Source organism: Orycteropus afer, unplaced genomic scaffold, assembly GCF_000298275.1.
Source record: "Orycteropus afer afer isolate SDZICR_OR568_19922 unplaced genomic scaffold, OryAfe1.0 scaffold00136, whole genome shotgun sequence".
Classification (NCBI taxonomy): Eukaryota; Metazoa; Chordata; class Mammalia; order Tubulidentata; family Orycteropodidae; genus Orycteropus; species Orycteropus afer.
Window position 1 is genome coordinate 2,806,938 of NW_006921723.1, and position 12,735 is coordinate 2,819,672.

Here is a 12,735-nt window from a genome sequence, read left to right on the forward strand (position 1 = left end):
CTGTGTGGATCTGAACCTCCAGTCTTGCATTGAGCAGCCATGTGCTTAACTGCACCACCCAGGGATGCCTCAGCTCGCCCAACACCCCAGAATTCCTGAAGTGGTTCCCCTGAGGCTCAGGTGGCTTAACTGTCCCTGGCCCTTCTGTTGTGCCTCCCCCGTGCCTGGGGCTGACAGTGTGCTCTGTCTTCCCATCCATTTCAGGCAGTGGAGGAGGAAGAGATGGACGTCCCAGACTCGGCCTCGAGGGTCTTCTGCAACCGCGTCCTGAGTATGGTGAATGCAGATGACGTCAACGCCATCATCCTGGCCCAGAAGAACATGTGAGTGGGAGGAGCCACCCACTGGCTGGCCTGCCCACCCTGCCCTGGCCCACTTGGGTGATAAAATGAAGGAAATGAGCAAATCATCCGGCTGGCTCCAGAACACATTCCTCCTTGGCCTGGGGGCGAGGCTTTGGCAAAGGAAGCAGAGCTGGGAAAGGGTTTGCAGCTGTGGACGGCCTGGTGTGGGCTGCTGAGGCTCCTATTCCAGGACTTAGGTGGGAGAGTCAGGGGACAAGCTGGGCCTCTGGGGGATTTCAGGGTGCCCAAGGAACTGGTGGGCTCACTTCCTGACAGGGCTGGATGTCTGCATCTGCACAGAGTGTGGGGTCTTTGGAGGGGGCTTTGTCCTGTGGCCATCACAGCCTCACGCTAATCCTGGCCTGCCCTATGGAGGAGCAAGGCTAACAAATTTCTATCCATCCTTCAAAACTTTAGGGTTGGAATCATATCCGTTTGGGGCTTCAATCTTGGGTCTGAAGGTTCTTTCCATGCTCTGTGTATGACATATCACAGACATGAGTCTCTGACCTCTCCCTTGCCCTGAACAAGGGTGCTGAGTGCATCTGGGGCTTAGAAATATCCTCTCTTTCCTAGTTCTTTAGATCACGTGCAGACCTGGCCCTGGCCCCAGAGGACACCCACAGACATGAACATGTCTTTTAGAGGGACACAGGTTAACCCCTAACAGTGGGAAGGCAGGTAGGACCAGGGAGGAGGCCTGCAGAGCTGATCAGAGAGAAGAACCTGGGGCTGTAAGAGTCAGAGTGGAAGTAAAGTGTTCTTGAGGGAGTGGGGAGAGTATGCCTATTTGGAGTTTTGAAGGATGCATAGGAGTTCACTAGGTGATTGTACAGGGTGTAGAGCTTGGCAGGACAAAGCTCTGAAGTAAGACAGGACTTAACAGAGTCAGCTGAGGATGGGGGGCAGGTCAGATGGCACTCCAGAGGCTGGGTACAGGAGCCAGAGCCCTCCCTCTGCCACAGGCTGGACCGCTTTGAGAAGACCAATGAGATGCTGCTTAACTTCAACAACCTGTCAAGCGCCCGCCTACAGCAGATGAATGAGCGCTTCCTGCATCACACCAGGACCCTGGTTGAGATGAAACGGGACCTGGATAGCATCTTCCGCAGGATCCGGTGGGTACTTGTCCCGCCCCGCCCTTCCCTGACCGTGCCCCTTCCCAGCGCCTCCCCTCGGCCCCGCCCAGCCACTCATGGGCTGTGCTGTGGGCTCCTGCTCTGAGCCTTGGCCTCCCCACCTGCTCAATGAGAATCATCCCTCCCCTGGAGATTCTGCTTATTTCTTTTTTGAGGCTTTACTTTGTGTCTCCTATGAGACACATCTAAGAGGATTTGAACTTGGGGATAAAAATTACAGTCTTTAAATTTTATTAATTTTTCTAACAGGCCACATAGCACTGGACAGGAAATAGCAGACAGCAAAAAGCCATTCCTCTGCCGCGCTTTCTCCTACCCAGGTCTCCTCATGGGGCAAATAAGATTACCACTGTTGGTGGGTCCTTAGAGCAGTGTCCCTTTCAGTGTGAACAGGGAAAGATGCTTGTACTTAGGGAAAAAATTCCTGGGCACTGGAGGGGCTTAATGTGGTGACCAGGACAAGCCACTGCTGCAGCATTTCTGCCAGAGCTTCCCCTCTTGTCACAACAACTGTGCTGCCGGTTGGCTTGGTATACCTAATACTAAAGATTGAACAAAAAATGTTTCACTGACCAATCTCTGAGCAGAAATCACAAGATGAGGCTGGTTAAATCCTTCATGAAAGCACATCTTTTCTGGTGGGAGGTGGGGTGTCTCAGTGGGCTGACACAGCTGTGTTGTTCAGGGGAAAAAGTAGAAATCCAAAGACATGGTCATTTTCATGTGTCTGTCATCCAGGAGGGGATAAGTATGTCTACCCAGGCACTGCATGAGCAGGGAACTAGTCATGGTGGTATTTCTGGGAGGGATAAGTTTCAGGTCAGGGTTTTGAAGGTTGAATAGGAGTTTGCTAGGTGGCTCAAACAGTGGGCAGAACTCTGCAGGACAAGAGAAGGACACACAAAGACCACGAGTAGAAAGGGCTTGACAGGGTCAGTTTGGGACGCTTAGACTGCTGAGAAGGGACAGGGTTCTGAAGAGCCCTTTGTTGCTCTTTGTAAATAACACAGAAGCAAAAAGTGAAAAACAGCTGGTTAAAAGAAAGTAAACGTTCTGTCTGCCTTCCCAGAGCCTATAACAAAATGCCACAAGTGGGTGGTTTAAAGAACAGGAATTTATTGTCTCACGGTTCTGGAGGCCGGGAATCTGAAACAGCATCTTGGCTGTGTCCGTGTTGATTCCTTTGGCGAGCTCTGAGATAGGAACGCTTCCACGCCCCTTTCACAGCTTCTGGTGGCTGTCCGTGGTGTACCTTGATGCATATAGACGCAGCTTCATGTGGTGTCTGGCCCTGTGTGTGAATCTGACACTCTATCTCTTCTCCCCTCTTATAAGATAGGACTCAGGGATTAGGACCTGCCCAGAGGTGCCTCAGGAGAAAGGCCTGGTGATCTGATCTGAAAGATCACAGCCTTCAACACCCTCTGGGGCAGTTCTACTCTGCACACATGGACTCACCATGAGTCAGAATCGACTCAGTAGCAACTAACAATAACAACAGATACTCCGGTATGGAGTCCCTGGGCACGAACAGTTAAGTATTTGGCTGCTGACTTAAAGGTTGGTGGTTTGAATCCACCCATAGGTGCTTTGGAAGAAATGCTTGTCAGTCTGCTTCAGAAAAATCGGCCATTGAAAACTGGGGGCACAGTTCTATTCTGACACACAAGGGTCACCATGATTCAGAATTGACTTGATGGCAACTGGTTTTGGATTTTTTTTTTGTTTTTGGTACTCCCATATGACCTTGTTGGGAGCTCTAGTGGTGTAGTGCCTAAGGCATTTGACTGCTAACCAGAAGGCTGGTGGTTCAAACCCATCAGCCATGCCTCGGAAGGAAGACTGGGCAATTTACTTCCATGGAGATACTGCCCCAGGAGGGGTCTCTATGAGTCAGAATCGACTTGACAGCAGTGAGTTTGGTTTTGGGTTTTTTTATTGGGTTTTGGTTTTTGTTAATTAATAATATCTTCAGAGGGCCCTGGGTTGCACAAATGGTTTGCTCTTGGCTACTAATGAAAAGGTTGGAGGTTCAGGTCCACCCAGCCGAGCCATGGAAGAAAGGCCTGGCAGTCTGCTTCCATAAGATCACAGTCATTGAAAACACTATGGGGCAGTTCTGCTCTGTAACCCATGGGGTCACCATGAATTGGAATCAACTCAACAGCGATGGGGTATGACCTTGTTAAGCAATTATATCTTCAAAAAAAAGACGGTATTTTCCCAAAAGTCCCATTTGTGGCTATAGGAGTTAGGACTTTAGCATATCTTTTGGGGGGCACACAGTTCAATCCATACCCTGCTCTCCATGAGCTTGAGTTTCACATGTGATGTCTGGGGTGTGGACACTGTCATGTTTGAGCAGACACTACCAGCTCCCACACCATGCACCTACCTCCGTGCTGGGCCTCCAGCCCTGGCCTCTAGAAGCCTCAGCTGGGAGGGGAAGAGCCAGACACAGACTCCATTCCCCTGGGGGTGAAGGGACAAGACTAGGATGAGCCACCCACAAGAGCGATTACTGGGAAGCAGGTTGGAAGGCCCTGGGGATTAGATGGAAGAAAAGCATTCAAGGAGGTACAGAACACCTGAATGACATGTAGATGGGGGGCACCCACCTAGGGGTGAGGGGCTGCTGGAGTAGACCAGTGAGGGGAGGGGCCCACTGCCTGCCTGGAGCCATAGCACCTGGTCCAACCTCCCTGGGAGCACTGTCACCCTTCATGCCTTTTCTTCCCTTGCAGGACCCTGAAAGGGAAGCTCGCCCGGCAGCACCCTGAAGCCTTTAGCCGTAAGTGTCCCCCAGGGCTCCAGTACCTCACGTCTAGCATCTGTGCTTACAAATGCTAGTCCTAGGAGGGTGTCTTGGGTTGATACCTGTGGGCAGTGGGTCCAGGGACGAGGGGCAGAGTGGTCCTCTTGGCAGTATGGATGTTGGGGTTGGTGTACCTCTTCAGGGAGGGCTCCACAGAGGCAGTGGGACGAAGACAGTGTCAGTCCTCCCCAGGCTTGTGCTGCACACTCCTGCACGCCAGGCTGTTAGAACACATCTCACAGATGGGGAAACTGAGGCCCAGACAGGGAAGGCAGTTTGCAGAGGATGCACAGCCAGGAAAAGGCAGGGCCCAGGACTCAAACTTGTATCTGTCTGTCTTGGAACCCACATGCTCATGTCACCGTCACCTTGGAGGTCCCACACCCTATGCTGAACCCTGTCTGCTGAATGGGCTGACAGCTCTCAGCTCTAGGGCTATTGATTCTCTCAGGAGGGAGGGCTACAGGGACAGTGGCAGTGCTGTCATCAGCTGTGTATGTAGAGCAGAGGGCTGAGGTGTGGTCAGGTAAGGGGGCTGGGTGATACAGTCCAGAAGGGCAAAGTCAGGCCCCCCAGGGCCCACGTTGGCCTGACTCAGACCTTATATTCTCTGTGCACACCTTGAAGGGGAGAACTTTTCCCTTTCTGGCCCTCAGTTTCATTCTGTGGGCCAAGGAGTCCCTGAGTGGTACAAAGAACTAACATGCTCACCTGCTGACAGTCCACCCAGAGGTGCTTTGGAAGAAAGATGTGGCGATCAAATTCCACAAACTTAGCACTGAAAACCTCGTGGAGCACACTTCTGCTTTGGTACCATATGGGGTCACCAGGAGTCAGGGTTGACTTGAAGGCAACTGGGTTTTTTTGTTTTTAATTTGGGCCAAGTCATGCCCCAAAGGTTGGAGGGGTTGTAAGTGGGCTCACGTACCCAGCAAGACCCACATCATGGTTGCCTGGCATGCAAGGTCCTCAGGCTGGTCCTGGGCTGACTCTAGTCTTTTCCCCATCCCCTAGACATCCCAGAGGCATCCCTGTTGGAGGATGAGGACGAGGATCCCATCCCACCCAGCACCACGACCACCATCGCTACCTCGGAGCAGAGTACAGGCTCCTGTGACACCAGCCCTGACCTCATCTCGCTGCCCCTCAGCCCTGGCTTCGAGGACCTGTCCCAGGCCCAGCCCGGCTCCCCCACCATCAATGGTCACGGCCCCACAGACAATGAGGAAGAGATGCTGGGCGAGTAGCTCCATCCACAGTCCCCAAGGGTCCTGTCTGTCATCCAGCTCTCCTGGGGGCCTAGCTCCTGGGCTGTGCAATGCCTGGGGAGCTCCTCCCCCTTCCTCCGGAGAACATTTCTCTTTGGAGAATAGTCCCCCCTCCCTCAGCCTGTGAGTGCGTTCAGCCCAGCTGGGGTTCTCAGGCTGGGTACAAGGGGGCTTTCTCAGGCCCCAGGACTGCCCCGAACAACATTTAAAGGTTCTTAAGAACTGGAGCCAAACCGCCCCCTCCTCACACCCCTGGTCAGGGCTTCCTGGAGGTGGAGGAACCCTTGCCCGCCCCTACCCCACCAACTCTGACCCTTTCTCCGACAACAGTATCAAGTACTTTCTCTAGTCGGTATCTTGAGGGGTTCAGAGACAAGGAGAAGGCTCTAGATGGAGGCTGGCTGTCCATGAGGACCCTTGATTGCCCCAGTAGGGGAGTCTCCCAGAGGCCTCCACGGGCAAGCTAGGCCCTCTTGGAAAAGAGTTTCACGGAATATTTTTGTACCTGATGTTTACAGATGCTGTTGGGAAGTTACCAATAAAAAGACTCTGTTCCTAAAAAGGGAAGGTTGCCCCTGGCAGTGACTTCTTGGGCCCAGATGGGGGGCATAACCCGGGGTTGCAGACAACTAGGACCATGAGACCAAGAAGGGATGTGGCTGCTCTTGGTGGGAGTCCCAGTGGTGGTGGTCTAGATGGTGACAGGAGTTGGGGTTATCGTGACCCTACACTGGGTCTCACCCCCCCCCATTATCAGTGGTGGTTGTTAGTTGCTGTTCTGTTGGCCCTGACTTCTGCTGAACCCATGTACAATGGGAATGTGATGTTGCCCAGTCCCATGCCATCTCCATGAGCAGTTGCAGACTGGATTGTTTGACACAGTTTTCAATGGCAGATTTTGGAAGTCAATGGCCATGCGTTTCTTCCTGTTGTTATTATGTGCCATCGAGTCGGACCCAACTCAGCGACTCCTTGGGTTTCTGAGGCAGCATCACTATGGAAGTAGATTGCCCAACCTTCCTTTTGAGGAGTGGCTGGTAGGTTTGAACTGTCAGCCTTCTGGTTAGCAGTCAAGTGCCTTAGGCACTATGCTACCAGAGCTCCTTTCTTCCTAGTACCATCTTAGTCTAGACGCTCCACTGAAACCTGTTTAGCATCCGAGAAGCAGGCAAGCCTCCACGGATGGGTGGTGGCTGCACAGTAGGTGCACTGGACAGGACCGGAACCTCGGTTTCCAGGCCTGTGTGGAAGGGAAAGATTCTACCTACACTGAACCACCAACACCCTATATCCAGAGCACCCAGAGATTATGTTATTAAAGGCATCTCTCCAGACAGAGTGTCTGCTTTTGCCTGGCACAGAGTAGGTGCTCAAAACTGTTGAAGGAAATACAGAATCTGTCGGACTTATCTTGTGCCTGGTACATTTAAACCATCCACATATCTCCTGGACTGTATGTCCAAAATAGCCCCTGGGTCCCCACTCTAGCACAGACCCCCACCTTTTCCTAAGTGAATGCACCACCCTCACCTGGTCTCCCAGCTGCTGTCCTTCCCTTTCTGAAACGCGTCCGTCAGCCCACAGCAGCAGAGGCAGCGCCTTCTAGTAACTGACTACGGGGTGTCACTCCAGCTGACACCCCTTTAGGGGATTCCAGGACCTGCGTTCCCTCCCTGCAAGCTCTGTACTTAATGCTTTTGCTTTAACAGGAAAACACCATTCTCTACTCTGGTTAATAAGCACTCACTGAGTGCCAGCTATGTGCCGATCTGCTTCACTGGGCCAGATCATATAGAAAGGTGCGGTCGTCTCCTCACGTGAACCAGGCAGAGAGCAAGCCCACGCTAGGGAGCGAATTGCACAAGGACCGCCCACACTCGCCGCGGCTTCGCTCGCCAGCACCCAACATGGCGGAGACGGGGAGGCGGGGCGGGGCGGAGCCCGGCGTGCTGCGCGTATTGTGACGTTAAACGCGCGGCGTGCTCGGTGGGAGGCCGTTTCCGGTTCCGCCGCCCTCTTTTTCTTCAGCGAGGCGGCCGAGCGGGTAAGTGGCGGCTACTGTGAGGGTCCGCGCTAGGCCAGAGGTGGGTGCTGGTCCGCGGGGGACTGTGGGGATCCGCGGGGGGTGGTCGGAGGCCGAAGCAGCGGGCCCGAGTCTGCTGCGCGGGCCGGGCTTGGCGGGGCGGCCTGACCTGGCGCATGGGGCCTGCAGCGGGCGTGCGGGGCCGCCTGCGGCGAGCGGGGCATTGAAATTGGGGTCGGCCTGGCCTGCGGGCTCACTAGGTCTCGAGCGCAGATGAATTCTCCTGGGCACATCCAAGTTAAGATGGAAGGGATAATCAAACGTGTAGCGTTTTCCTCCCGGAGGTGTTTCAGAAGGGAGGCCTGGTGGTCGGCTTCCGAAAAAATCAGTCGCCATGAGTCGTAGCATTGTCTCGGTGCCCGACCCTGTGCCCCGCCCTTTAAAATAGCGAACTCTTTCAGTTAAGTTTCTGAGCCTGCTTCAGTTTTTCTATTTTTGAGGAAAGGGTGGTGGTAGTGTCATTTTCTGGTCTTTTTTTAAGAAAGAATGAAGTGATAATTTTGAAAGTTTGTTTCTGGCACATGGTACTTATTGGTAGTCATTACTACTTAGGGGCTGCAGTAGAGACGAGTAGTGAGGCATGGAGGATCTGGGCTTTATTGAGAAGGAAACCAGTGTGTTGAGTGACCCAGGTTGGAATTTGAGTAGGGAGGAGAGCGTCTGTGAGGAGGTGTTTTTGGGTGGGTGTCTATTAAGGTTTCCTATCCTGGCAAGCAGGAAGGGCATCCTATAGCCATGATCTAGTTGAGGCCAGGGAGGAGGGACTAAGCACCTCTCTGGGGAAGACATGGCCACCCAGATAGTGGCCTTGTTATTCAGTCAGCAAACACTGAGTCCCGCCTATGGGAGGCTTAAGTATCTGAAACACAGTTCTCATCCCCATGAAGCTCTCCACAGGCTTCCAGGTGTAGGTGGGAGGGAGCATACTCCTTAGTCATGGAACACGTTTAGGTGCTGTGAAGGTTGTATGGTAAGACTTGCTCAGAATGGCCGGGCTTGGGCTAGGGTGGAGGAGGCTGGCTGGGGGTTGACCTCATTGATGGGGGTCTCTGCAGGCCCAGGGCTGCTCAGATGTGCTTCCCTCACCTTTCTGTCCTGCCCCACAGCAGACGCAGAGATGCAGATCTTTGTGAAGACCTTGACGGGCAAGACCATCACTCTCGAGGTCGAGCCCAGTGACACCATCGAGAATGTCAAAGCCAAAATCCAAGACAAGGAGGGTGAGTGGGACTGGGTCCCTTGACTCTATCCACAGGACCACTGTCCAGTGTAGAATGGGTACTCGGCTCCAGAAAGCCCCAACTTGGCTAGTAGCAAATGCTGCTCTTCTCACACACTGTGTGGCCTCAGGACAAAAGACTATTCTTGTGCCTCGTTTTCCCTGCTGAGAGACTGGGGTAGTACTGGAACACCCTTGGGGGGATGGGCATTGAGCCATCCCTCAGTAATGGGGAATCACCTTCTCTCTCCATAGGCATTCCCCCTGACCAGCAGCGTCTGATTTTTGCGGGCAAACAGCTGGAGGATGGCCGTACTCTCTCAGATTACAACATCCAGAAAGGTACTGGTGTGCCAAATGGTCCTGCAAGGCCTGGGATGGGGTACTGGGAGTCTCCTTGGCACCGAACTCAGTATACAAAGTTTATTAGTGGTTACCAGGGTAGGAGGGAGAAGGAAAGGGGAAGCTTTTGTTTGAGAGTCATTGAGTTTATGCTAATGGTGGTGAAGTCTTTTGGGAAAAGATAGCAGCAGTAGTGGCACAACATGAAAAATGTTATCAATGAAAAGAAAAAAAAAAAACTGCCATTGAGTAGATTTCAACTCATACCAACCCTTTTTGGGTTTCCAAGGCTGTAAACCTTTACGGAAGCAGATCGCCCCATCTGTCTTCTGTGGAGTAGCTGGTGGGTTGCAGCCACCAACATTTTGGTCAGTAGTTGGATGCCTTAACCACTGTACCACCAGAGTTCCTTTCCTTGGCATCAGGAAAACACTTAAGTACAATCATGGACTGTGTGTGGGGGTATCATGCTTCATTAATGCATGCAACATATTTGCAAATTTACCATTTTTCATATGTATAATTTAGTGACATTAATTATTGTGCAACCATCACCAGTATCCATTGTTGATTTCCATCACCATAAACAGTGGCTCCCCTTCTCCTTCCCTTCCCCTAGTCCCTGGTCATCACTAATCACCTTTGGTCTTTCTACATTTGAATATTCTAGCCATTTCATGGGTAGGTTTGTGCAGTATTTGTCTTTTTGTAACTTTATTTCATGGAAACATACTGTTTTCCTGGTTCATCTGTGTTGTGGCATGCATTGGGACTTGTTTTCTCTTTTATGACTAAACATTACATTGTACGATGGACCACATTTTGTTTATTCTTTTGGTAATGGAACATTTCGGTGGTTTCCACTTTTTGGCTGTTCTGAAAAGTGCTGCAGTGAACATGGGCACACAGGTTTCTGTTTTTGTTCCTTTAAATTTCTTGGGTGTAGGAGTGGAGTTCTGGATTGTATGGTAGTTTTGTGTTTTTTGAGGAACCGTTACACTGTTTTCCATAGAAGCTGCTGCATTGTTTATATTCCCACCAGCAGTGGATGACATTCCAGTTTCTCCACATTCTCACCAACATTTACTTTCTGGGTTGATTGGTAATCATTGGTGGGGGTGAGGTGGTATCTCAGTGTGTTTCTGATTTGCATTTTCCCGATGGCTAGTGACAAAAAAAAAAAGCATCTTTTCATATGCTTTGTATTCTTTGGTGAACTGTGTGCTCAGGCCCCTTGCCTGTCTTGGATTGAGTTTTTTGTCTTTTTGTGAAGTTGGTGGTGGGGGGCAAGTCTCCTGCTTTTAAGATATTAAATGAATTCATTTATTTAAAAACATGACAGGAAACTAGGTGTCACTTGTCACAGTAACAAGACTCATGTCTTACCTGTCAAAATAATGGGGTTCATCCCCACACTGCTTAGAAATTGCCTCTCATGTTGGAAATCCCAGAGGGTACCTGGTTTGCATATATGAACCTCAGATTTGCCACAGCGGGTGGTGACTGCCCAGGTGGTGGGCCACTGGGCTGGTGAGGCTGTCCACCACAGAGCTTCCTAGGGGTTCTTGTCATCCTTGTACTTGGGCAAGCTATGGTATGTGGGGCACTGGGCAGCCCCATTTGCCCTTATGGTGTCAGGCCCTGGCCTCTTTGTCTTGCTAACTCTTATGCTCACTCTTCCTTAGAGTCCACCCTGCACCTGGTGCTGCGTCTGCGCGGTGGCATCATTGAGCCTTCCCTGCGCCAGCTTGCTCAGAAGTACAACTGCGACAAGATGATCTGCCGCAAGTATGTGCCCACTCCAAGGGCTGGGCTGTCAGTGGGGTTGGGAGTCAGAGTACCCTGACAGCACCCTGTGCCCTGGTTATTGTGTGTTAGGCTCACTTGCACCCCACACTTCTAACAGTATTTCCTGTCTCCATACAGGTGTTATGCTCGCTTGCACCCCCGTGCTGTCAACTGCCGCAAGAAGAAGTGTGGCCATACCAACAATCTGCGTCCCAAGAAGAAGGTCAAATAAGGGCCCTTCTACTCTGGCTCCCCTGCCTCTTATGGGTGGCCTCCTCCTGGGCCTCCCCATGGTCTTGGGCCCTCAATAAAGTCTCCCTTCATTGAACTGATATAGTAACTGGTGTTTTTGGCTGGTCTATTAGGGAGGAAGGCAGCCAAGGCAGGGCATCTTCCTTTCACTCAGTTCTGCTGGGCATTAGGTTCTGGATCTAGTCAGCTCATACTTAAAACAGGCAGTGGCTCTTGCCCTTCCCTGACAGAATTGTCATAACCACAGGATGAATCACATGGGCCCCCTGCTACTTACAAGCTTAATCCTGGAACCTGAGGTTGTCATCTGCAGCCTGAGACTAAAGACTCTTACCCCAGGATTGGCTGGGAAACGATAGGCCTAGTCAGGCACCATATTTAGGGTATAGTACAGTATGCAACAATGCAGTATAGTAGTATATATATATTGGATTAAAACGTAACGATTGTGTGGATGGCATGGGACCAAAGATTTTGTTCTATTGTATGGTAAGGTTGTCATGGATCAGAGCCAACTGGATGGCATGCAGTAACAAATTACCTATCATCAGGTGTCACCTGGGCCTGGGAGGGGCTGTCTTAGGTGTGGGTGGGTAGAAAGTCAGGTAACACCAGCCCCAGCACATAAAAGTCACCTGGGCCCCACCTGAGATTGCTTGCAGTCAAGTCAGGTGAGAGATGCAACCCTTAGACTGGCATTGGCTTGAGGTGAATGCTGTCCCACTTGGAGCCTAAAGTAGGCAGTAAGTAACTCAGATGCCCAACACACTTTCTTCCTGGGGTCCTGCTGAAGGCTGGTGTCTCAGTCACCCCAGCCTCACTTAGTCAAGCTCCATCTTTGTGCACTGTTCCTCTTCTGGGCCACCTTCCCTCATGCCTGTTCCTTCATGCCCTCCATCACCTCAGTCTCTGGAAACGGAAGCTCTTCAGAGCACAAAGTTCTATAAGCTCAGATGAAGATGAGTCCCTGTAGGCCCTGCCCCTGCCCCAGCTTCCCTCAGGGCCTCTGCACAGGCTGTTCTTCCACCTGCACTGACTGGCTCCTTCCTTCAGCTTTCCCTTGGCCTGACACACGCTTAACCTGAGCTGCCTTCAGCTTCCAGGGGTGTGGTGTGCTCCAGCGTCAGGAGCTGTGCCCAGATTTCATTGATGTCACAGCCCGGTGGTCTTAGGCAAGGGGCTTTACCTCAGGCTCTTGTCTTTTGAGTCAGAGCGTTGTGAGGATTAAACGCAACTTTGTAAGCACTTAGATGGTGTTCCAATGCGTGCGTGTAAAACAACCAGAGGGCTAATAGGTTTGCCTTAGAAAAACTGCTTTCAAGGACGCTATGTCATGGAGGCGAGAGCACACGGAGTCTGGGGGTCCGACTCCCAGTTCTCCCCGGGTCCTTGCCCGGCGGATGCGGGTCTGAGTCCTCCGGGCCTGGAGGGGGCGCCACGCGTGGCGAAGTTTCCTGGTTCAGGGTGCGCCTGTGCCTCGCAGTC

The 12,735-nt window shown here is 51.9% G+C and overlaps 2 protein-coding genes across 2 annotated transcripts; both read left to right on the plus strand.

The window, feature by feature from the left end:
- Positions 1-216: 216 nt before the first annotated feature.
- On the plus strand, positions 217-5,545 carry KXD1 (KxDL motif containing 1). The gene is made up of 4 exons (XM_007945365.2): positions 217-323; positions 1,310-1,462; positions 4,228-4,274; positions 5,313-5,545. The coding sequence occupies exons 1-4, from the start codon at positions 223-225 to the stop codon at positions 5,543-5,545; spliced, it is 534 nt and encodes a 177-aa protein (XP_007943556.1). The 5' UTR covers positions 217-222.
- A 2,043-nt stretch (positions 5,546-7,588) lies between these two features.
- On the plus strand, positions 7,589-11,230 carry UBA52 (ubiquitin A-52 residue ribosomal protein fusion product 1). The gene is made up of 5 exons (XM_007945367.2): positions 7,589-7,610; positions 8,759-8,869; positions 9,124-9,210; positions 10,896-10,998; positions 11,137-11,230. The coding sequence occupies exons 2-5, from the start codon at positions 8,767-8,769 to the stop codon at positions 11,228-11,230; spliced, it is 387 nt and encodes a 128-aa protein (XP_007943558.1). The 5' UTR covers positions 7,589-7,610; positions 8,759-8,766.
- Positions 11,231-12,735: the final 1,505 nt, after the last annotated feature.